Source organism: Nymphalis io, chromosome 8 (assembly GCF_905147045.1).
Source record: "Nymphalis io chromosome 8, ilAglIoxx1.1, whole genome shotgun sequence".
NCBI classification, from domain to species: Eukaryota; Metazoa; Arthropoda; class Insecta; order Lepidoptera; family Nymphalidae; genus Nymphalis; species Nymphalis io.
In genome coordinates, this window is record NC_065895.1 from 5,247,756 (window position 1) to 5,273,860 (window position 26,105).

Genomic DNA, 26,105 nt, shown 5'->3' on the forward strand with positions numbered 1-26,105 from the left:
CACTTCTTAAATGCTTAATTTAATGGTTGTTTAACATCTTAATCGTACTGAATATGACGAAACTCGAAATGTGTTTATTTCATCCTTATATAATGTATAACTTCACGAAATGATTTATTCAAATTGAACGACTTAATAATTTAGAAATATAGATCACTTCTTGTGTACTGTACATTGTACAAAATGTTTTAAATAGCGTGTTATTTGTGACAACTAAAAAAGTTTTACTTAAATCTTATATAAATATCACATTGCTATCAATAAAATTATACTCCTTTTGTTATATTTAAGTAATAATCGGTTTTTTATATGATATGACTGAAATATAATTTGACGTATGATTTCAATTAGCAACGAATTACAGAAATATAGAACGCTTAATTTTCAACTTGGTGTTTACCTGTAAATTTAAAAACAACTCGTAAATGGTCCACCGCTATGCAAAGGCCTATTCACCCAGACACTCACTGAGGACTATTTCATACCTAATATTTAACCATAACCTGGATTTGATCCTGTAAACTTTAACGTAAATCTTGTTTTATTCACTTGATTCGTTTTATACCAAAATTTATGTTGATGTTAAAAATTTACTATTTATTTTTACGTTATATTACTAGGTAAGGTTCGCCCACATAGGATTAGCCCGATTTCGCACATTGGTCACCTACCATAAGGTTACCATAAATAATAGTTTTAAATATACCAAATCTGTATATAGTCTCTGTACATACATTCAATATAACACTTTATAATGGTTTATATAACATCTGGAAGTACCTACTACTTTTTTTCAGCAATATCGTTTAACACAATCCTTAGCTACAAATGAACTTGTACAAATATTATACACATAAATCATTCAATTTTAAATTTTCAATGTTATATATGTAAAAGATTAAGAAATAAATAATTACCGGATTTATTTTTACATTAACCGCTTTGTATCTTTATAATGCTTAGAAGATTATATTAATATAGTCACGTTTTTAAATAGTATATTTGTAAAAGTAAACTACAGAATCATTTCAACGACTACAAATGTGCTCTACACGTTTGGTATTACGATAACACTGACAGACAAACGAAAATACAGACATATGCGTCAAAATTATAACATACTTCGTTTAACAAAAGCAATTGAAAAATGACAATTATATTACAACATATGATACACAGCAATATGACGCTGGTGACGTGCCCTAACGTAACCTATGCTTCGTATCTGGAATTGTGACGACATTACGAAGAAATATGATTCACGATCACCACAATTGACCTGTTTTGACGGAGATCTCATATTTTTTTGCTCTAACAAGTATTACTCATCCTTGACTTAGAGCATCAGCGAAGTTATCAATGGAATCATTATGAAATCTTGTATACTTGATAACCGATTCGCACCGAATCTTGTAATGATATAAATCGTTGACAAAATAGTCACACTAAAAACTAAACATTTGATAACGGATAGTTCATAATTTGAATATAAATATTGTTATGCAAATTATACGCGATGTATTACCGTCATAGAGTCTATGATTTGATTATCTCCATACCGAACAAGGATTTTACCGCATGAGAATTAATATTGAAGGACAGGAATAGGTGCGAATACATATATAAGCTGTATTGCTTGTGTAGTCTTTAAAATATTTTGTGCTCTCATTTTGAGTGCCCTATTCCCAGCGATGAATAGTAGGTATTTTATAAACAAGGTTGTGTTATGTATGTTACACCATAAATCATTATTCTAATAAATATAGTGCCGTTGTGTCAACTTTTTGTATGCACAGACGGACGATAGTTTTAACGTTCGCGTAAAATAATATCCATAACGATTAATCATTCCAATAAACACTTAATGTACATGACTCGGTTACATTTTTATTATACATATTAATAGTTTCGTATGGTGGTGACGCCGGCGGCGCTCCGCGAGCTATGACATCAGCCAGACACGTCAGGCCGCGTCACGCGCATCTTCAACGGATTCTCCGTACATGTAATCAGTGATGTTGTCATAAACCAATTAAAGCATTATTACATTATCGTTACGATTATAAAATCGATAATAGAATTACGTCGTTTCAAATATATTTGAAGTCTGTTTTGTAAGTTCGATCAGTTTGATTGATTACGATTACGTTGAAACGATCAGATCTAAACGTTTACGCATTACTGTCTTTTGTTATGCCAATGATTAAGGGCCATTGTTTAGTGACTGTTGACTGGCGTATTTTGATTGCGTTGGCGTTTTGAAGTCTCGGTGTAGAGTGTTGACTTTTGTAGGCGGACCGATCAGTATTCAATGCGCGTTTCCTAGTGTTCTACACTCAAACACATGAGCCGTGTTTGTTATAGACAATCATTGGAGACTCCAATGACTCATGCATAGATTATACATTATACCAATGGTTCCTTTGACCCTATCAACGGTCCGGCTAAGTGCTGCTGATTGTCCTTGCGCTGAATTCTAAACAGATTCCCAGAAAGCAATAAACGTGTTATATAGGTAGAAGCGAAGGTTACATCTATTGTATACTAGTTTAATCTACATTTATGATAACAGATTGCAAAATTTTACAATGTTTTATAAAACAACGTTGTCGGTTATATTGTTAATAATTGGTTAATAAAAACTGAGATATTACTCACATAAAATCTTTTTATATATAGCTTTATCAGTCAATAAATATTATATCATTATCGCGTATAAAATAATATTAAACATTTTTACTTAATTAGATAACGGGTTTTAATCAAGCCAATACAATTACTGCAAAGCAGATAATAGTGATCGATGTACTATTAAATTGTAATAAATTTCATTGTAATAAAAGGTATGTAACCTTAATGATTTAGGGTTAGCCTATCACTAAATTAAATGAAATTTTACTTTAAGATAATAGTTACGAATGTAAAATTCAATGAATATGAAACTGTACCTACTGACCGACAATTTATTTATGAATATATTTCTCTTCCAGATACCAGAATTCACCTTGGATGGCAGCAACAGCTTAAAGTCCAACGGCAGCGCCAAGGACCTGGCCTCTGTAATGGAGAACCTGAAGAAGAGCAGTCTCGCCCGCCAGAACCAGACTCTCAACACACAGGTCACAAGCTCTTTAAAACAACAAGTAATTGTCATTTTAATAGAATGATTATTTTTTATTCGTTACAAGGTTCGGTTTATGCACCAGGTTATTTTGCTAAATTTAAATTATATGACTATAAATTGAGATGTCAGGACTCAGGATAGCTTTAGATGTCATTAAGGTTTGGGATATAAACGAACGATAGTATCCGTTGATCATAATAATAATAATTTTTCACACACGGCCATCTGATTCAATGAAAAAAATTCAATCAAATTAAGCTTATACAAAGCTTGTGCTATGGAAATCAGACAACTGATATACTACATATACTACTTTTTTTTGTAAATACATACTTATATAGATAATTACACACAGACTTAGGACAAACAGACATGTTCACGCACACAAATGTCTGTCCTGGGTGGGAATCGAACCCACAACCTTCGGCGTGAAAGGCAATTATCTACCAACCACGCCAACCGGTTCGTCGTCGTCGTTTGATCATATATCGTTTCATCATACAGGATAGAATAAAATTGTATAATGTATAATTGATATTTATATATAATTTTATGAATTTATATAAAGTAACTACAGAGTTTATTCTACAGAAAATCGTATTTCGTATTAATAGGAATATAGCACTACACGAATAGGAAATGCGTGAAAGTAATACTTAAACGAAATGGGCACACTTTTCATGACATACGGATTCGAGAAAATACGTTAATGCCTTCAATTCTATGAAATGGAATTTTAAAAATATCATCTCCTTCATTCATTGTCTTTAATGGTAAACTGAACACACCTAAAAACAACTTTAAATAAAAAAAAGAAAATACAACTATAGATATATATTATGTCTATAGTATTTACTACACAAAAATGTAAATACGTTCAACTTGCTTTTTTTTTTGCGTTAGTGTAACAATCTCTATCATTTCCATTCATTAACAACTAAAATGACTTATAATTACTCGTGAACGAACTTAGCTATTTAGTAAAATCATTATAATATTCAAATTTATGAATTTGTTATGTATACGTACCTATATTATTATGTAAATTTTGACTTGATTGACTGCCTCGTTGATTAAGTGACTAGTTTGAATATTGCCTTATTTGTTACAAGTTTTCGTCCACAGTTTCGCCTGCGTGTTGGACTGGTGTTAGGTATAAAAAAGTATCATTTGTCTTTAGAGTTCGAACTTGCGTCATACCAAATATCATTAAAATCGGTTCAGTGGCTTAGCCGTGAAAGCGTAACATACAGACTTAATTTTTCATTCATAATGTTAGTATAGGTTATTTGATTGAATTTTTATTATTAATTATAGCGTAAGATATTTGTCACCATATTAAATACTTGACATTGTAGCGCTTTCAATAATTCAAAAACTATCCTAACTAATATTATAAATACGAAAATTCGTTTGTTTGTCTGTTTGTTCGTTACGCATTCACATTTTAACTTATTAACCGATCATCACAAATTGTGCGCATACGTTGTCCCCCTGACAACAGGAAAGGACAACGGGTAGCTATCACCTGCCCTTCAAACACGAGGGCGAAGCCGCGGCTAGAAACTAATATTAATGTACACGTGTTTAAACTTGTTCATTTAGTAAAAGTTAAATATCTCGGAACCGTTAACATATCGATAACACGGTAACAATCAGAATATTATTAATAGTGTTTATTTTGATTAGTTTTGACAAGCGTAAAATCTTACGTTAAGCCTGTTTATCCAATGTAAATGATTTAAGGTTGGAAAGATCAAGGCAAACTCGATACTTTGAGCAATAGCAACATTGAGGCCTAATTTAAAAAAAAAAACTAATAACAAAATAATAGCTGACACTGTTTGACCTAAAGTTACGTTACGGTAATCAATTAAACCTTATAATTCAACGTACACAGATAACATAACATACATTACTAATTCATGCTTTAGGGTCTTTTATATGTTATAGAAATGCCTGCTAGATTAAGTTTAAATATAGAACTCGGGTTATTTCGGCTATGGCCTCGGTCGGTTCATAAAATTGTAAGTTTATTTTGAATTCGACGAGCGTGAGTTACGAGTAAAATAAATAAAAAAAAAAACAAATGCGCCACCGAGTAACAACATGGGATGCGTATACCTATTGTAAGAACTACTTGGAATTATCGTCGTCAAGGTCAACGGTATCCATCATAATCATAAAGATTTTAACATGTCTTTGTTTTAAAATTAGCGTAAAATTCAATTGTTGCAAGAAGTAATAAATCAATAATTATCAGCAGCCATTAGGTACATTTCAAATGATTTTGCATAGTATTTTCAGAATACCAGCTGATAATAATCATTTGTCTCGCTAATCACTTTACGTTAATTAAAAAATAAATCACATTCCACGACAATCGACTTTTATACCAAATTTTATTAGAATCGTGTAATCATCACGAGATTGAATAACAACGTACAAACGATTGCATTTATAATATTAGTAAAATAATAGTTTCCAAGTCAAAATAAAATAGTGTCCGTTTTCTTAATTACTGGAGAACCGATATATTTATACCGAACCCGAACTTTGTTTACAATAAATCTACTAGTAATTATTGCTTCGTGTGCGTGTGCCCGCAGTATCTTTGTTGGCAGCGAGCCACAAAACGAGAAAAACCTCGCGACATGGCGTAACGTAGGACTCAAGATGTATTGTTAAATATTATACATACCCTTAATAAATATCATTCAAAATAATTTAATTACGAAGAACCGACTGAAAAGTTACCAGTTGAATAAAGAATGGGATTCGCATTATCTCGATGAAACGAATAAGATATAAAAGTTGTTTTAAAAAAATGACCTTTTACAGCATGCCTGATATATTATTTAGTCAATAAAATGGAAATTAATAATGTTGAAAGGAAAATGTTAATTTTATTTGTATATCAATTAATTTTATGTTGCCAACCCTACTTTATACACTAATCTAATTAAATCTGACTTATTCCTAGTTCGAACTGAACAGTTGCTGTCTGGAAGAATCCAGATGTAGAGATACCCAGTAAACTAATCATGTACTGGAATAGAAAAGTCTTGGTAGAGTTAACGGTCCATGTTATTTTTTAAGTATTGGGTCGTCCGGAAACTTGGTGCTGATTTTCGGTAGGCAGCATAAGAACAGGCCTGAATATATCAGACGATTGAAACAAATAACATATATATGCCAAAATACGGTGATGCATGAACAAAAACTACAGCACTATAGAACTTACAAAACCCATACCGATTGAGAAACCACAAATCAGAATTGAAGCCACTCATTGCAGCTTAATTCAGATGTTGGTTGTGTAACGGAAAAAAGTTGAGTGATTCATCCTTACTAATAATATTATAAACGCGCGTGTTTTTGTTGGCTTTCATTCACATCAAACGCAAAGAATTTTTTTTTATATTAAGATATGTTACGGTAGTGAAGCTTCGTATAAATCTAGGCAATAAATATGTACATAGTCTCGCTTTACAATTAAGAATGCAATGCAATAATTAATTACCATCATATAGATTATTATAATTATACTGAAACAATAATAATAATCGTAATCTTCAAGCCTTACAAGAAATCCTGTCATTATTTTTTAGTGTTTAAGTAATATGTACACGATTCCATCTTACTATTTATTATCTTTGTTCTTGATCAACGTCCATTTTTGTTTTTTTAACCTTAGTTGAACATAATACGATGCAAATAATACAAAGTAAAACAAAAAACATATAACGATAATAACAATAAGCAAATGTACACACAACTTGTTCTTATATACTTAAGTTTGTAAAGAATATCCAAATTAATATACAAGTATATATTTCAACAATAACAATATTTAACTCTTTTCTTATAGTTCACAAAACTTCGTTATGTCTTTCAAAGAAAGTTGTTGAACTGAAATAAGATAAAATGTAAAAAAATGTTTTTGTCAAATTATGTTAAAAGTCATGAAGTAATTTTCGTTAGACTAAACGTCATACGTCGCGTCGACTAAAAAAATAGTAATATGTAAAACCGGTATATTAGACAAATCGGCAACAACCACCTCTGCGTATTCGTTGGCCACGAGGTTCAAGGCCTTTCAATGCATCCCACCCACATGTGGTGAATCATTGTGTTTCTTCCCAATCACCACAACCCCGCCCCCCCCCCTCTGCAATTTCATAATTATAATAATTATTACTTAATTTTGTCACGATATTAATAACGTTTACTTAGTTTACGCGTATAATTACTATAGTTCATTTTTAAAACTTATTATTTAAAAAATATCGCACGATTTTAAAATTATTAATGTTGATGAGGTAGCTTAAGAGATGAATCATATGTATTACATTAGTATTGACAATTGACAGATTTTGAAATGAAAATTCAAAAATAGAATTTTTATTTTTGGACATGTCTATTTTTGTTCTGACATAGTACTGACTATATAACTTGCTCGCAAGTGCGCCAAAACGCGTGACGCCCGCACGAACTTCTGTAGCATTGGCACTGAACTCAACAGTCCCTGTCTAGATAACGACTGTGTACGAAGTGAATTATCAGTCTGTGTTTCCGTTTTTTGTGAAATTGTGTGCAAATAACCCATATAAATTGAACACGTTTACGATTTTATAAAAATATATAAAAAAGGTATTTTAATTAAATTTTTTTCGTCAGTTTCAAACGAGATTTTATAAAATGAATTGTAAACTTAGGATTTTGCAATGTCAAAATTGAATTATTTATTTCAGATGGTGTCTAGCACAACGTCAAGCAGCGCGGTCACGAGCCAGCGGGTGCAGAGCTCGTCACAGCGTGCTAGTTCCATGAAGTCAGACCTCACAGAACTAAAAAGTTCGATTTCTGAAATGAAAACACTCAGCAATTCGGCTTTAAATTTCGGACAAAGGTAATTAGAACTGGCTTTAGTGTTTCCCTTTATGTAATAAGGTTTTTAATTGTTCTGTCTATAGTTATTAAAGATAACACCGTTTCTAGCCCACCTGAGCGGCCTTGGCCCAAAGCCAAGTCTCCCCGCTGTTTTCCCCGCTCCACGTTTGTATGTAGTTTAATGCCGACAAACAATAGCAACGTACGGTTTCGCGGGATCAATTTGAATTATCGGATTATTCGAACAGTCGCTTTCTTATAGAAATTAATTAAATTTTAAAGCGTCGCAATTTGAAAGTAATTGTATTAGTTTTCAGTGGTTCGTTTTGATTAAACCCGATTTTTCCTAATCACAGATTGAGAAGCTCGATGGAGAACATTGTAGATCAAGATGACATAAAGGAACGACATATTTCTGACATACGAGATCTCAGTGATATGGGAGATATTGGCGATATTAGTGACATGAATGATTTGGCAGGAGATGGCCCTTTAGTTACCTTTCCAGAATCAGACACGCCGCCACCTGACAAACAATGTCTATTAGCTAGCAACGCTACATCCGTAGGAACTAATGCCGCGAATGAGTTAAAATACAGTGCAGCCCGAATGACTTCGGCGAGCTCTACACGAGTTGTAACGGACGGATACAGTGCATCAAAATCAGAAGCTAACAGCACAAGGATGCGCCGGCTACAACACGGGGATATGCAATACGCGGAACGCAGTGCTGCTGGAGCTTCACATAGACTTTTACAAGCTGAGGGGTTAACTGCGGAACAAAATGCTGCATATCATCAAGTAATTTTTTTTCTATAGAACTCTATTTTTCAATACCCTTTCTTTTACACGAAATAATATACGTTTACAATGTGTATACCGGCTTTCCAGTAGCCGCCATCGAGGCGCGTCCGAAGGACGCGACCTCGCTTAGCGGCGTCCGATCGATACTATAAAGTGACGTCTCCTTACCGCGCCGCCAACATGCTCAGTCAATTTCGGCTCCTTGCCTCGAAAACACACAAAAATGAAAATGTTATAATAAAGCTTTTGTAATCGATTTTGTTCAATGTCAAGTATACCATGGCCGCACGAATAGTGGCATGGACAGCTAGGATGCTGCGGCGAGGAGGTTCGCCGAGGGCGGTGAGCTCATTTATCTGCGAGCGCTTATCGCGGCGTTTACCGCACCATGCTTGTCTCAGTTAGAGTTTGACCGTCGTGCGTGCGAGCATACGCGGAAGTCAATTATTGCGCATGCGCGTTTCGGTACACGAATAGACTCATTTAAATTTAGAAGCGGAATGTCTACTGGAGGGGGTTCGGCCCCGTGGCCGGTGCAGAGAGGCGTCCTTGCACGCTTTCCCCCGAAGCCGTTTTATCCTTCGGTGAGAGTCCGTTTCCCCGGAATATTATACTCATCGACCTTCTAAAACGTGACGTCGGTACACAAACTTTAAAATTATCATCGGATGCCCACGAGTGCCGTGCGATTGGCCTATATCCAATAGAAACGAATCACCACACAATCCGAGCCATGACGCGCAGTACTTTTGAATTTAAAAGTAGTTTTCATCTTGAGACGAGCGAATACCGACTGCGTCTGAATTCAGAATTTAATTTATAAATTTTAAAACAATGTCTTCAAAAAGACGCCTAAAGCCGAACTTGCGCATTATAATTCCAGTAAATATCAAATATTTGTTTAACGTATCAGTGTAAAGGTGCCAAAACAAAAGTGATTTAGTGATAAGCATAGTTACATACATAAGAACATTCCAGAGTTTAATAGTTTACTTTTAGCGCTGTTGTTATTTTATAAAACAGAAATGATTAAATGCGTGTATGTGATTTTAGGAAAAGCGATCGTTACAAGCTGGAGAAGTAACAGCTCAGGAAGCGAATAACATGTCTGCAACAAGTTCGCGGCTACAAACGGAGGCATTCAGTGCAGAGAAGAAGGCAATGGCTTCATCGCAAGCACGACAAACTGTCACATCAAGCGGCATATTTAGTCATAAGGAACACTCAAGTGTTGCACATTCAAATATGACCATATCGAGCAAAAATTTAACTACAAAATCAACTCTTTTATCCTCACAGGTATATAGTATTTTCTATTCCTTTTAACTTAGTTTTACTTATGTAATAAATTATAAACGTAATTGTCCTATACATATATATTTTACAGAGAAAATTCAGCAATTTTGAGCATTTAAATCAAATATTACTATTCTAGAATACCAATATTCACTAAATATTAGAAAAAAATCGAACTTGCGAGTGTGCGTTAACTATTATTCGCTATGACGTAGGTGTTAATTCACCAAAACACTTAATAAAACTATAATATACGTGTTTCAGATGAGTCAATTGTTGAATGGAACCGTTAAGCCCGGTGATGAGGACTTATCAAACTTAACATTTGAAGATTTAGATAAATTAGATGCTAGTTCGAACCAAAAAGATGTCGAAACAGCAATACAAAAATATTCTCACCGTGTGAACGCATTTATAACTGCTGTAAAAAATAATCAAATAGATTTAAAAAACGCATGCACACACTTTAACAAACTAAATGAAATGCTGAGGAGAGCATGGGCAGTGCCGACATACGGACACGAATTGGGTTACTCATTATGCAACACATTGCGAACTTCTGGTGGCCTGGATATATTGATGGCCAACTGCTTAGAATCAAGTAATCCTGATTTACAATTTTGTTCAGCAAAACTTCTCGAGCAATGCCTTACTACGGAAAACAGAGCTCACGTTGTAGAAAACGGACTTGAAAAAGTCGTGAATGTCGCTTGTGTATGTACAAAACACGCAAACTCCGTAGATCACTCAAGAATAGGTACTGGAATTTTGGAACACTTGTTCAAACACAGCGAAGGCACATGTAGCGACGTTATTAAGCTAGGTGGCTTAGACGCAGTTTTATTCGAATGCAGGAAAAATGACATTGAAACTCTTCGACACTGCGCCACGGCGCTTGCTAATCTTTCGCTATATGGTGGTGCAGAAAATCAAGAAGCAATGATAAAAAGATCAGTACCGATGTGGCTGTTCCCTCTTGCTTTTCACAATGATGATAATATTAAATACTATGCTTGTTTAGCTATCGCTGTTTTAGTAGCGAACAAGGAAATAGAAGCCGCCGTCCTAAAATCTGGTACTCTCGATCTAGTAGAACCATTCGTTACAACACACAATCCATCCGAGTTTGCTCGCTCTAATTTGGCACATGCTCATGGTCAGAGCAAAAACTGGTTGCAAAGGTTAGTTCCCGTATTAAGTTCAAAAAGAGAAGAAGCTAGGAACCTCGCCGCATTCCACTTTTGTATGGAAGCTGGAATAAAGAAACAACAAGGTAACACAGAAATCTTTAGGGAAATCGGAGCTATAGAGTCATTGAAAAAAGTCGCCAGCTGTCCTAATGCGGTGGCATCGAAATACGCCGCTCAAGCATTAAGACTCATAGGAGAGGAAGTACCTCACAAACTGTCGCAACAAGTTCCTCTTTGGTCAATAGAAGATGTACGAGAATGGGTGAAGCAAATAGGTTTTTCCGAATACGCCAATAACTTTTACGAAAGTCGAGTGGACGGAGACTTATTGTTGCAAATAACAGAAGATAATCTCAAAGAAGACATTGGATTACATAATGGAATCAAACGTAAAAGGTACAAAATACACGAGTATGTCCTAAATAGTTCATTTAGTTATAGAAACTTTTTCTTACTAAAATTCCCGTATTTATAATTTCAGATTCACCAGAGAACTTCAACAGTTAAAGAAAATGGCAGACTATAGTTCACGTGACACTGGCAGTCTAAACGAATTCCTACAAGGCATTGGGCCCGAATACACAATATATACATATTCCATGCTGAATGCTGGTGTGGATAAGGAATCGATTCGAGGGTTAAGTGATGAACAACTAGAAGTTGAATGTCGGATAGTTAATAGCATACACCGACTCCGAATCCTGAACGCAATACGAGGTGAGTTCAACCATAAATCATTGCGATACATTCCCTAAGAATATAAAGCTGGCGTCTTTTATTTTGTTTATGTTGACTCACATAATAGTTCCCCTATAAAATACTGACACACGACACTGACTCATAAATTATGTACCTTAAAATAAAAACGTTACGATACACAAGATGAAATGCAATCTAAACAAATACAATGTTTCGTTCGCAGCCTACGAAAACAATTTGCTCAGTAAAGGCGAAGAGAATATGGAAAAGAAATTGGACGTGTTTGTAAGCTATCGTCGGTCAAACGGTTCACAATTAGCGAGTTTGTTGAAAGTGCATCTGCAAGTGCGAGGTTTTACTGTGTTCATCGATGTGGAAAGGTTAGAAGCGGGCAAATTCGACAATAACCTACTCCGAAGCATACGGCAAGCAAAGCACTTTTTATTGGTCCTTACACCAAACGCCCTTGAAAGATGCAAGCATGACACAGAACAAAAAGACTGGGTTCATCGGGTAAGATATCCTAATATATTATATTAATTTCTTTAACTATGATATTTAGATAAATCATCATAATTATATTAAAAGAACTATTTAAAACTTTTATATGACATAAATATAAAACCAAAAAATTATGTATTTATATCTATACAATACTTCAGTGTAGCCGACATTTTGTGCAAATGTTTTGACCTACAAATACATACATAAGAAGTTGAAGCTTGTAAATAAATCTTCAGGTATAAAAAAGAACATTAAAACAACAACAAATTATTGTTTACAGGAGATAGTGGCAGCGTTGCAATCACAGTGCAATATTGTACCAATTATCGACAACTTTGAATGGCCAGAACCTGAAGAGCTACCCGAAGATATGCGTGCCGTGTGTCACTTCAACGGCGTACGCTGGATACATGACTACCAAGACGCCTGCGTTGAGAAACTTGAGAGGTACGTTTTAACTTCTAAATGTGACAAAATATGTTTGTTTGTAACCTTTTTAACAAATTATATTTAATTCAATTTATTTGCTTTAAACATATATATGTTAAGTCACTATAATTATGAGATATTTCAACTAAAATTAACAATTTAAATATAATAATTATTAAATTAAATATTAAAAGTCATTAAAATACATTATACATTTTACTATTTAATTATAAAGCAAGATATAATTATAATTCTTCGTTAAAATTCCACTTATAAATTTTAATTGTATAAACTTTCTTTTAGTTTTCTTCGCGGTAAATCCAACCTTGCAAATAGGTTGGAAGGTGCACTTAGGAGTCGTGGTGACGTGCCGACGCCCGGCACGGCTACCATCGGTCGCGGTCCGCCTAACTATCAACGTATGCACTCTAGCGAAAGTAGAGGCAGCGATAAAGCAGATTGACTAGAAACGTTACACACTCTGCCTCCAGTAAGGTATGTTCTATCAACAGTGTGATTACGTAATGAGTTAATCACAGTTATATTAATTATTTAAATAAATTGTTTGCTCTTTTACAGACCGAGAAGAAGCCGGCAGTCATCAGTAGAAAAAGCTTTGGCAAACTCACAAAATTGTGATCAATCAACAAGCAGTAGTAGCAGCACCTCCAAAACAAATTCGCCTGTTAAAACTTTATACAGTGTTCCTGAAAGACTATCTGAAAGTAATGATACTGTAGACACAAAAGAATTACATGAAAATCTCAATAGAAAATACATTTGTCCTGTCTGCGAAAACCCTGTAGATTCCTATGAACATACACAGATGTCTCTACCCGCACCCTTAGATGCTACAACACAAAGCAAGAGGAAGAAAAATTTCATGGACAGATGTGTGAATAAAGTGAGACTTTGCTAATGAGGACTGCAAAATGGCTTTAAAAATAAACACTGGAAGTGATTTAAGAGTGTGTAACAATAGACTGTTTAGCTGCGTTTCCACATGCTGATTAAATCTAAAGGAAGATATCATTAAATGCGGCATTGATTGCATTTCAGTTAAAACGCCGTTATTATATTTAAATATTACATATTTATTGTGTATGTATATGAGCTTGTTCACAGTGCGGCAAGTAGTGACAATATTATGATCCCAGATGTTAATAGTGCAAGTGTTTATACATGGAAACTTCAGTTTAATTGGACTTATTTCACATATGTGAATCTTATTTTAAAGTACAAAAATGTGCACAATAATGTAAATAATTTGTGTATGAAATGTACCAATAATTGGTAACTTGAATTGTGTAATCTCAAAGAGTGCATGTGTAATATTACATATGAAATGTGACTAGTGATTACTACCCTGTTATGTTTTGAGAACATCACATGAGGTGGTAATGAAGAGAATTACAGTTTGTACATTGTAGTATGGCAAATTGCTTTAGTTACTTTGGCTAATTAAGATTTATGTAACTCACTCTCTCTTCACTCTCTATAGAATTTAAAAAAATGAATTTATCGATGTATTCTATTTTAATTTCTTGCCACTAAAGTATTTTTGTAAAATACAAAAGTTCTTATGAAATTACTATTTGCATATGTGATAGCTTAGATCTTTTACATGTTATAAATAAAAAAATTAAATTCATTCTTATATATTGACGTTCAGTGTAATAATTTATTTTCTCAAATCGCTGTATCAAAATTGTCTTGTACCTTTTAAGTTATAATTAAATTGCTGTACAAAATTTTACTTTAGATTTAAATTTAGTCATTCACATGAGTTAACCATGATTATGATAAATTTACCTTGTCATGATTATATATCTATGTTCTAGCCTAACCATAAAATAAATGGAATTAATCAATTTCTGATGATTACCTTATTTATTTGTTAATATTACCTAAATATTTTATCCTCACATTCTATCACGCTGCTGCTGAAAATGTCCATGGGTGATGGTAAAAACAGCAGGTGTCCCATCTGCTCATTTGAAGTGGAAATTGAAATTAAAAACAACTTACAAAATGTAATGTTAATCTATTCCTTTGTTGAGATACAAAAAGGAATTTAAAAAAAAAGAAACATGTGGCCATCATGGCATTTACAACTTATTACTTCTTGTAAATAATCACAGTTTCATCTTTTTTACTACTTGTATAAAATTACATTTATTTTGCTAAATATAAATGACAGTAAGTAAGAATAAAGTAAGTAATCTTTACACTTCTTCCATTATCATATCCCTATAAAAACTATAGTTTAATAATATTTTATATTTATTACTTAATTTATGTTTAAATGTTTCTATAAAAACAAAACAAACTTTTTACGAGTATTCTTACGAGCTCTTTTGAATTTTATTTTTACAAAAAATTAGATTTAATTTAAAATTACTACTGCAAGTACTATAGTAATAAATAAAATAAGGCCAACTTGTGGGGGTAACTAGCAGGATCTCAGAATGAGTAAATCATTGTAGATAATTAAATTAAAACAATATTAAGTAAACAAATTCAAATAAATTTGTGGATAAACACAAAGTAAATAATGATTGTTTTAGGTTTTTATCAAAATAACTAATTTATTTTCACTTTTGGTAAAAAGCTATAAAAATTTGTCAATTTTACAATAATAAATATGAAATTACCATTATAATAATGTGAAATTCTTAAGTTTTACTTAAACAACAAGTATAAAACTAGCATGAATATAACACTGTATTGCATGATAAAATTGTATAATCCTATATTCTCTCGTCTGGAATATTAACCAGAATGGAAAATGAACATTCATTGCAGTTTATTATAACTTTAGGCGATATAAGTTCACTCACATCCAAATAATAAATTCCACTACATCTGCACACATACGTATAAGCACTTTCAGAAGAATCAAAGTTCATGTCTGTCAACGACACTGTGTTATATAGTAAAAAATTACTGCTTTCATAACAAGAAAGCATAGCATCATATTGTTTACGTTTTTGAGGATCTTTTAAAATTGACCAAGCATTTTGAATACGATGAAAGTTTTCTCCATTGCAATCACCACCTATTTTATCAGGATGGAATACCAATACCAAGCGCTGATAACTTTTTTTTAGTTCTTCTTCAGTAGCATTTCTTTCGCACTGCAGTGTTTCATAATAGTTATCAAAAGTCTCCAACTCGTCCATTTGACTGAAGCAAATTCAGATAAATAAAAATTATGGTCTTTAATTTTAAATGTAATGATTATTTTTCTTGAATGTTTTTGTTTGTATATATTACCACGTTCTGTCAGCTGTGAGCGGGTTAACTGTCAACTTGTCATTGACTCAATTCTATATTTTTACGGGTGATTGACATTACCAAGTGATTACCTATGTAGTCTTTGGATATTACTATTGTAACAAAGTACCTTGGTACGGTAAAACACACTCATGGGAATTCAATAAAATGTTTAACGAGGCCTCAAACACAATTTAGAACATTTAGTCGTAATGTTGCGTTCAATATTTAGCATTGAAATACCTTTTACGTAATATCTAAAGACTAGGTGGAAAATAAATTAACCAAATGCAAAATACAAGTATTTATAATTTATACATAATATATGTAGAATTTAATAGGTTTTAACTTTCATTAAATGAATTTAATATTAATCAGTACGCACTCTTGTGTACGTGATAGAATTGTTTTAATTGAATATAAGGTTAAAAAGCTAGAGTAAAACTTGAAGAAAATTTAATATTGCGGTTGTATTTACTACATTTTGTAACAATCTGTGCTGATTGCGGGCTGCATATTAATACTTGTCAACGTCAATGATGAATTACTGATGACAGTTTATTTCTCAGCTGCGATTTGCGAATTGTGTGCAAATGCAAATGTACTTAATAAGTAATGTTTTATCATTTAATAAGTGAATTTATCGTTTTAACTTGTAACAATGTTAAAATGCGATAGTTCGCATAGATGACCCATTTATGATAATGTTTAGGTGTAATAAAATAATTATTGCATTGTTGAAGCAAAAAATAAATCGATGTCAATCAAAATGAATTTTTCAAAATATTATTCGCTAGGACGTGTGATATATTTTTCCGTTAAAAAAAATAATAGGTAAATTTGACAATAAAATATTTTGTTATAATTACTAGACATGTTTACTACAACATTTATTGGGTGTACCTAACTTTAACCTTTCTTTTAGTTTTCAGGGTCATTACGTAAATAATCTTGACTGTCATTGTCATGCATCGCAATATCAAAAAAGAACATTTTTCAATTTTCCTAAATCTAGTCGAAAACGAGAATATTGTGGGAGACAGTTAGTTGGGTAAGCCAAACTTTTATTCTAACTGTTCTGTGTATAGTCACACAAAAAATAATTTTTTTTGAGCTTACTTTAAGTGCATACATATGTATTCAGATGTGTGGTATAGTGATAGTTTTTAAATGTATAAGTTTGTAATGTAGACTATTGATAGACCACATATAAACCTTAGTGGTTTTTTAGCTGCTATCATTATGTTCAATTTTGTATTGTTATTTAAATGAATAAAAGAATAATAATTTTTTTTTTAAATAATTATTTCAATTTAGTATGCTTCATTTGATGTAAGATTGTTCCAATATAGTCCCGGTAGAGTTCTGCAATGTACTACTTTAATAGTGCTATTTGATCTATTGGGTTAGTTAATCTAATACATTGATCTCATTTAAGAAAAAAAACAAAAGTATGCCTGTATTTTCCATAACAAGATTGAAAAATATATGTGTGTATTTAGTATAATAAAACTTTCGTTATTGAAATTATGCTATAAATCCTGTACAAAATATATAAACTAACTAAAGATGACAAAGTTTATAATGAACACAAATATTAAACGACGTCTTTAAACATTCTAAATAATTACCATAATTGCTCATATATTTTACATATATTTTAACAGTTGAATAGTTTGAAAACAATTTCAATTAATTTTAGGTATACAATGGAACAAATGTTTGAAGTTGTCTCAGATGTGGAGAATTATTACAAGTTTGTTCCTTGGTGTAAACAATCCATTGTTTTGACAAAAACTTCTGATCATCTCAAGGCAGACCTGATTGTTGGTTTCCCTCCAATCAACGAGAGTTATACTTCATATGTAACACTAGTAAAACCATATTTAGTCAAAGCTGAATGTAAAGATGGAAAACTATTTCATCATTTGCTGACACTGTGGAGATTTAGTCCAGGATTGAAAAGAGAACAAAAGTCATGTGTAGTTGATTTTCAAATAACATTTGAATTTCGTTCTGCCTTTCATTCGAATTTGTCAAACTTATTTTTTGACCAAGTAGCAAGGCAAATGGAGGGTGCTTTTATAAGAGAAGTTGGAAAGAGACATGGCCCAGCTGCAATGCCACCAACAAACCTTCTTCAGAATAGCAATACACTAAAAAGTTGACGACAGACTTAAATTATTACCTAGTGAAATGTCGAACTTACAAAGTTATTATTAATATGATTGAAATAATCTGTTATTTATTGTATGATGTTACGAATTGTAAAAAAAATATTTAATTGATTATAAGGTGAAGCAAAGCTTCTACTAGTTATTAATAAATTACCATTTAAATGTTCACGGTATTTTTATTTGACATATTTTTGTAATTTGCATTACAAATCTCAGGGTTTGGATGTGAATTAAAATGTAATATTAAAAATATTAACTGTATATACATTTATTTTTTGTGGATACTACTATAATTTGAAGTTGAATTAAAAAAATTAATTAAATGACCCAAAAAAAATTTATTTTATGAAAGTAAAAATCTTATTAGTTGGCTTATAATATTATTCTTAATTATAATTAAATATATGTATTTAATTGTATTAACACATTTTTTCACATTTGTCCACACTGAGATATTGTTACTGGTATTTTTGGTTTATTGTTTGGACCTGTGGGTACATTTTCAATTTTTCTCATAACTAATAAACCATCTATTACTCTTCCAAACACAACATGCTTATTATCTAAGAAGTTACACTTAGCACATGTGATGAAGAATTGGCAACCATTTGTATCTTTGCCACTGTTAGCCATAGACAAGAGTCCTGGTGAATCATGTTTAAGCGCAAAGTTTTCATCAGCAAAAGTACTTCCTCCATAAATACTCATTACTCCTGTTCCATCGCCCTGAAATATGTATTACAAAATAACATTAATATTTTAAATAAATGGAATTATTTGAAATACGTATAAAAATTAAAAAAATATCCGATCCTTTTTATACAATTTAGTACTGTGACCCTTTACTTGTGCAGTATATTATTGTATCAATGTTATTCATATTGTGTATTAAATGTTATCATTATTATGAAAAAAAAAACAATACTTTTACTCACATTTACAAAATCTCCCCCTTGTATCATAAAATCTTTTATTACGCGGTGAAACGTAGCTCCTTTATATCCCAGTGGAACACCATCTCGTCGGTATTCACCGGTACAAAATTCTCTAAAGTTTTCACTAGTTTTTGGCACTACATCAGCAAAAAGCTCAAAAATCATTCGGCCTATTTCCTGTAATAAGGATATTATTATAGTGGAAACTAGATACTATCTACAATCAGAAATACTTAATTATTATTTTTTACCGTAGTTCCGACGTTGACATCAAAAAATACAACAGGGTTATTTGGGTTTCTCAATTGCGATTGAATTTGGTTCCATGTAGGCATTTTGTGGCTTAATTCACTATTTTCAAGTTAAGCACTAGCAACTTTTAAATTCTATAATTAAAAATATAACCTAAAATAAGTCTATGAAATAAGATGTAAACAAAACAGTCAGTCAGTCAGAACTCCAGAGTTACCATTACCATGCTGGCAGCCGTGCTACCAGATCAAAAAAAACTCCTCAGCGTTAACGATGGTGTAAAAACGCTAGACTCCTATTATTTACGTGTTTAATATAATTGGTTTCATTTTTAAAATCATAGTTATGACAAAAAATTAGTATTCATAATTTTATGATGATTATATTTATGAGAGTAGATATTAAGAGGTAGGGTAATTGTATTATTCAACATACGTTGTGCTCTATCAAAATCAAAAATCTTTCTTGTTATTGTTACTGTACCCGAAATATTGACGTGTATTTTACACATAGAACAGAGGTTATAGGTATTATAAACAGCTCTCTGAGTAAAAGTATTCTGTGATCATAAGTGTCATTAATTCTGTACTGTCAAACACGATCAAACAGCAAACTAAGCTGTCAATGTTCCTGAGATTCGAGATTCACACGTGTTTATAGTGGTTATACTTAAAGTAGTTTTTAATATATTGGAATAATTGGTAATATAAATAACACAAAACTATTATATAAATGGGTCGTAAAGCTAAATTTGATGAAACGAAGAAAGTAAAGAAGGGACCCGGAAGAAAGGCTAGAAAACAACCTGATCCTGTATTTAAAAAAGGACTCTGTAAGTACATAATATTATCCTTAGTTTTACTTGTATATTGTATCCCGTAGCTATAAAAAGCCTTAAATTTATATATAATATGTTTTTAAGTTATATCCATTATCCAAATAGACTTACGACTAGTGAGTTGTGAAACACGTGCAATTATAATTTTTAAATATTAATTTAACAAGCATTTTTACGTTTCATAGTAATTGTAATTCTTTTTCAAAACTTAACATCTCAATTAAAACTCGACATCCAAAAATATTAAATAAGAAAATATATACATTACTATGGTATTATTTATGATATTATAAACTTCTTTTATTTTGAAAACAAATAAATTTCCGTTGACTTTTTAGTGGACGATGATAAAGAAGAAAAAAAGTTAAGCCACAGACAGAAACAGAGGGCAGCTCGTAGAGTTAAAAAGAAGAAGGAAATTGTAGAAAAAAAGAAGGCTCTAAAAGAAGCTAAGAAAAATGTTGCTAAACAACAAGAGAAGATAATCGAAAAAGAATCAGACCAATCTTCAGGAGAGGAAAATGCCCAAGGTATATTGATTTTTTTATATAATAAAACATAATGATAAGTTATTCTTTACATTATGTAAAGAAGAAGTAAAGGAAACTTAATGTCCATTAAGAATGGGATGAATGTTTTTATGGACTCTCTATTAACTTACAAGCCTCGAGTTGTGAGGTACCTATAAAACGAGACAATTGTCTATTTAATCAAAAAACAAAAACTGATTTGTAAATTAATTAATTTTAATTTTATTGTAAATAAAATTTAAATTAAGTTTAAAATTCATTTATTTAGGAATTTTTATTATTAAGTAATATTTTACAATAGGCGAGTCTAAATCTATTCTCAACAAATATTTGTTCAACTGTTTCTACAGGTTTCACAGATGATAATAAGGAATGGTTAAAATTAAAACCAAAAAATAAGAAAAATGTAGAAGAACCAAAAGCAGACAGTGAGAGGGAACAGGATGAAGTTTCTGAAGATGAAGAAATGTCAGAAGAGGAGTATGAACAAGACCAAGATTTTGAAGATGGTGATGATGATCCTAAAGTTAAACAGAAATCAGGCAAAGAAACATATAAGGTACCATTACTGAAATAAGTAGTCATCCAAGAAATATATAGAATTAAATTATGAAATATTATATTTAATTAATTATTATCATACTTTATGTACATAGCTGAGATGGCGTAATGGTTAAAACGCGTGAATCATTACTGATGGTCATGGGTTCAAACCCGGGCAAGAACCACTGAATTTTCATGTGCCTAATTTGTGTTTATAATTCATCTCGTACCTGACGATGAAAGAAAACACTGTGAGGAAACCTTCATGTGTCTAATTTCATTGAAATTATGCCACATGTGTATTCTATCAACCCGAATTGGAGCAGCATGGTGGAATAACCTCCAAACCTTCTCCTCAAAAGGGAGAGGAGGCCGTAGCCAAGCAGTGGGACATTAACAGGCTGTTACTGATTACTGATACTTTATGTAATATTAATACAAAATAAATATCTAGCACTGATCGTCACACAGTAATAACGCTAAAATATTTATTAAATATAAATTTACACAAATTTATTTTACAAATAATTTATAATTTTATAGTCTGGATTATTTATAGTTTTTGATTAAGATTTTATTATAATTTTGGAATTTACAGGTTGGCAAGCTTGATGACCTATTTGTAGATACAGATGATGAGCAAGATAATGATCAAGATAATGAAGAAGAGGATGACACAAATGTTTCAAACAAAATGACTTATGACTCTGATTCAAGTGAGAAAGATGATGATGATGAGGGTGATGATGATGATGATGATATGCTGCCTATAGAAAAAGCAAATATTAAATTGAAGAAGAGACAGAAGTTAGACAAAAAGTTAGCTGATGAGGAGCTACAACTAAATATTGCTAAACAGGATGTATTTGCATTTCCTAGTCAAGAAGAATTAGATAATCCAACTAGTTTGCAAGATATTCATCAGAGGATAAAAGACGTTGTCACAGTTTTAGGAGATTTTAATCGATTGAAACAAGATGGCAAATCTCGTTGTGAATATACAGATTTGTTATTGAAAGATTTATGTGTGTACTACAGTTATAATGAATTTTTAATGGAGGTTTTAATGCAAATGTTCCCAGTTCAAGAGCTGGTTGAATTTCTCGAAGCGAGTGAAGTTGCTCGGCCATTAACAATAAGAACTAATAGTCTTAAGACCAGAAGACGTGACTTAGCTCAAGCTCTAATAAACAGAGGCGTTAATTTAGATCCTGTGGGAAAGTGGAGTAAAGTTGGGCTTGTGATTTACAGTTCAACAGTTCCGATTGGTGCTACCCCTGAGTATTTGGCTGGTCATTATATTTTACAAGGAGCATCAAGTTTTCTACCTGTTATGGCATTAGCACCACAAGAAAATGAGAGAATCTTAGATATGTGTGCTGCACCAGGTGGTAAAGCATCACACATTGCTGCTATTATGAAAAATACAGGTTCACTTTTTGCCAATGATGCTAACAAGGATAGGACCAAGGCCGTTGTTGGCAACTTCCACAGATTGGGAGTTGTTAATGCAGTTATCTGTAACTATGATGGTCGACAATTCCCAGATGTAATCAAAGGCTTCGACAGGGTTTTACTTGATGCTCCTTGCACTGGTACAGGTGTCATTGCAAAGGACCCTAGTGTTAAAACTACAAAGGATCAAAAAGATATCCAAAGGTGCTTTAATTTGCAGAGACAGTTGTTGCTGGCTGCTATAGATTGTTGCAATGCAAAATCTAGTACTGGTGGCTATATTGTATATTCAACTTGTTCTATATTACCAGAGGAAAATGAATGGGTAGTAAATTATGCATTAAAAAGACGTAATGTAAAATTAGTCCCAACCGGTCTTGACTTTGGTACTGAAGGTTTTGTGAAGTACAGGCATCACAGGTTCCATCCATCCCTCAAGTTAACCAAACGATTCTACCCACACACACATAATATGGATGGATTTTATGTAGCGAAATTAAAGAAGTTCTCTAATGTCATTGTGAGTATCCTGAATGTAATATAACTTATAATTATTTTTTATGGATTGCATAGTTGGCATCATATAAAAAGTAGTTTATTTTACTTAAATTGGTTTCACTGGTAAGTAAGATTTATTTAGTTTAAAGTGACAAAAGAGTTAGGACTCATAGATATACGATTAAATGTACATACGATAAAATGTACAAACTCAAATAATTGTCTATATAATCAACCCTCATGAATTTACTGCTATTACGTAATACATATGTAATTATTGAATATCACTGTTATATTGTTTCCCTTTATTCCAAACTAAGCAAATAATACACAAATTATTATGCGTATGCGTATTATATGTATGCGTTGAGTCTACAGTAATAGTAGCATAGAATTTTTGATTTAATTTTTAGAATGGTTTTGTTTTTATCAGCCTGAAGTTGTCAACAATGAAGAAGATGAAGAGGAAGTAAAGGAAGGTGATAAAGTGCAACAGAACGGAGATGCAACGCCAAATGAACAAACAGAAGCAATAAAAAAGTCAGCGAAAAGGCCAGCAGAGACTAATAAAATGGAACCACAGAATAAGAAAAGTAAACCTGCAGGAGTTGTTAATGGGTAGGATTTTATTACTACTATATAGATTTTTTATAATAAAAAATAATTCAATTATTATTTTGCAATGATATTCATATAAAGAGATATTCGTTAATAGTTTTAAAATTTTATCTTTCAGAGGAAAAGCAAATAATAAAAATAAAGAAGTAACAAAGGATAATTCGAAAGAGACGAAACAAAATGTAGAGCAAACACAAGAAAAGACAAACACTAAAAATGACAAGAAAAAACGTAATAAAAAGAAAAATAAGAAAAATTCAGCTGGCCAAAGTGAGCAGAGTACTCAAAATTCAAAACAAACAAACGTTCAATCAAAGGAAGGCGGTAAAAATAAAATCAATGTAAATGCCACTCAAATAAAAGTTCAAGAAGATACAGTCGTGAAAACCGCACCAATTGCACTGCAATCGAAAATAGTACCGAATCAAAAGAAAACAGAAGTCATTAACAAAACTAATGATATTACAGAGAATCAAAGTCCAGGAAAAAATAAAAACAAAAAGAAGAAGAAACAAGGTTTGAAAAAACCAGAAGCAGATGCTGTCAATAAAAATGAAGCAAAGATAACTGACAAAATAGAGATAGCAGCAGCAAAAAAACTTAAAAATAAGAAAAAGAAGAAGCAGGTTGGACAATTAAATGAAAAAAAAATTGGTGGATCAAAGTCAAGTAAGCCGAGTATATCAAACAAGTTTAATGAAAATAAGGTTAAAAAAAATTAAATTGTTATAATAAATAAAATTTAGTAATATACTACTATGACCATGATGAATAAATGTATTTTTTATTTAATTTTGTGTCTGGTTTTATTTTACATTAGAACACAGTAATGTTCAAAAACATTAATTAATGTAAGATTAATAAAGCAGGAGTATATGCATATCGGACTTGTATAAATCATAATATAATTATTGTATGAAAACCAAGCATGTCACCTTTTGCAATACCTTATATAGCGTTACGACGGTATTTGGGCACCATCCGTGTTTGTTCTAGTTTAACTGGCTTTATCAAAGTGTATTGAACAAATCAATGATATAACGCGGAATATATATAAATATAAATAGTTTATATAATATATAGTATAAACTGTATAAAATTGTACTACATATGTAATACATATAAACTGTGTAAAATTGTGTGAAACTATCAAACCTAAATATTAATATCCCAACAAGTTCTGGTCATAATCTTCAGTTCTTTAGCATTCCACCAACAAACGATAATAATTCCAAAACAATTGCATAGTCAAAATTTCTAATCGTAAGTATTAAAAACTCACCAAGACATATTTTTTGATTAAAGAAGCACATTTAAAAGATCTTAACTGTCATAGGGCCCCAATAATTATTTACAGTAAAAAAGAATAATAAGTTTTAGTCAGCAAATATTAAAGCAATTTTCGATAAAAAAAATCCCCAGTTATAATTAATATACCCAATATAATATATTTTTAACGTGCAATTTTCTTATTTATCATAGTTGTAGTTAATTTATTGAATAATGGTTTTGTAAATTGTATGATTCCGTTCTATGTACCTAATAAAAAAAGCCCAGTGTTACCACCACAATTAGATTTACCACTGATGCTATAGTTAGTACACATATATACTTAACTGACTTTAAATATAATAAATTTTGATTTGAAACACGTACACTTGAGAAATTCATATAATAATAATATCCTAGGACATTTTGCACACACGGCCATCCGATCCCAAATTAAGCTTGTACAAAGCTTGTGCCATGGAAACCAGACAATTGATATACTACATATACTACTTTTCTTTTGTAAGTTAACTTAACTTATATAGATAATTATACCCAGACCCAGGACAAACAGACATGTTCATGCACACAAATGTCTGTCCTGGGTGGGAATCGAACCCAAAACCTTCGGCGTGAAAGGCAAGTATCTACCAACCACGCCGATCGGCTCGTCAAATGGATATGAATTAAAGGTTAAACTTTCAGCGTTAATTCTCAAGCTGTAATCATTGGCAACTTCAAATTAAATTTTGTGTATATATTTCTCACTATTAGT

The 26,105-nt window shown here is 31.9% G+C and overlaps 4 protein-coding genes across 12 annotated transcripts in view; 3 read left to right on the forward strand and 1 right to left on the reverse strand.

The window, feature by feature from the left end:
- Nucleotides 1-14,810, forward strand: part of LOC126770281 (NAD(+) hydrolase sarm1) — an 88,522-nt gene extending 73,712 nt beyond the window's left edge. For 4 of the 9 annotated variants that reach the window (XM_050489594.1, XM_050489597.1, XM_050489601.1 and 1 more), the window contains 10 exons: nt 2,991-3,143; nt 7,879-8,036; nt 8,374-8,818; nt 9,875-10,120; nt 10,382-11,703; nt 11,789-12,024; nt 12,230-12,519; nt 12,791-12,957; nt 13,243-13,434; nt 13,519-14,810. In XM_050489594.1, coding sequence (XP_050345551.1) covers nt 2,991-3,143; nt 7,879-8,036; nt 8,374-8,818; nt 9,875-10,120; nt 10,382-11,703; nt 11,789-12,024; nt 12,230-12,519; nt 12,791-12,957; nt 13,243-13,402 — 3,177 coding nt within the window. In that variant the 3' untranslated portion in view covers nt 13,403-13,434; nt 13,519-14,810. The remainder of the gene's footprint in view (nt 1-2,990; nt 3,144-7,878; nt 8,037-8,373; nt 8,819-9,874; nt 10,121-10,381; nt 11,704-11,788; nt 12,025-12,229; nt 12,520-12,790; nt 12,958-13,242; nt 13,435-13,518) is intronic. The other 5 variants (XM_050489595.1, XM_050489598.1, XM_050489603.1 and 2 more) reach the window with 2 other exon arrangements.
- Nucleotides 14,811-16,752: 1,942 nt separating this feature from the next.
- On the forward strand, nt 16,753-18,558 carry LOC126770320 (coenzyme Q-binding protein COQ10 homolog B, mitochondrial). The gene is made up of 3 exons (XM_050489686.1): nt 16,753-17,049; nt 17,141-17,266; nt 17,918-18,558. Exons 1-3 carry the CDS (start codon nt 16,973-16,975, stop codon nt 18,381-18,383), a joined length of 669 nt encoding a protein of 222 aa, XP_050345643.1. The 5' UTR covers nt 16,753-16,972; the 3' UTR covers nt 18,384-18,558.
- Nucleotides 18,559-18,710: 152 nt separating this feature from the next.
- On the reverse strand, nt 18,711-19,781 carry LOC126770321 (peptidyl-prolyl cis-trans isomerase H). The gene is made up of 3 exons (XM_050489687.1): nt 19,579-19,781; nt 19,328-19,504; nt 18,711-19,118 (listed from the first exon to the last, which is right to left on the reverse strand). Exons 1-3 carry the CDS (start codon nt 19,660-19,662, stop codon nt 18,825-18,827), a joined length of 555 nt encoding a protein of 184 aa, XP_050345644.1. The 5' UTR covers nt 19,663-19,781; the 3' UTR covers nt 18,711-18,824.
- Nucleotides 19,782-20,191: 410 nt separating this feature from the next.
- LOC126770287 (uncharacterized) lies at nt 20,192-24,853 on the forward strand. Its single transcript, XM_050489615.1, has 6 exons — nt 20,192-20,411; nt 20,756-20,947; nt 21,298-21,506; nt 22,089-23,465; nt 23,877-24,061; nt 24,180-24,853. The coding sequence occupies exons 1-6, from the start codon at nt 20,312-20,314 to the stop codon at nt 24,781-24,783; spliced, it is 2,667 nt and encodes an 888-aa protein (XP_050345572.1). The 5' UTR covers nt 20,192-20,311; the 3' UTR covers nt 24,784-24,853.
- Nucleotides 24,854-26,105: the final 1,252 nt, after the last annotated feature.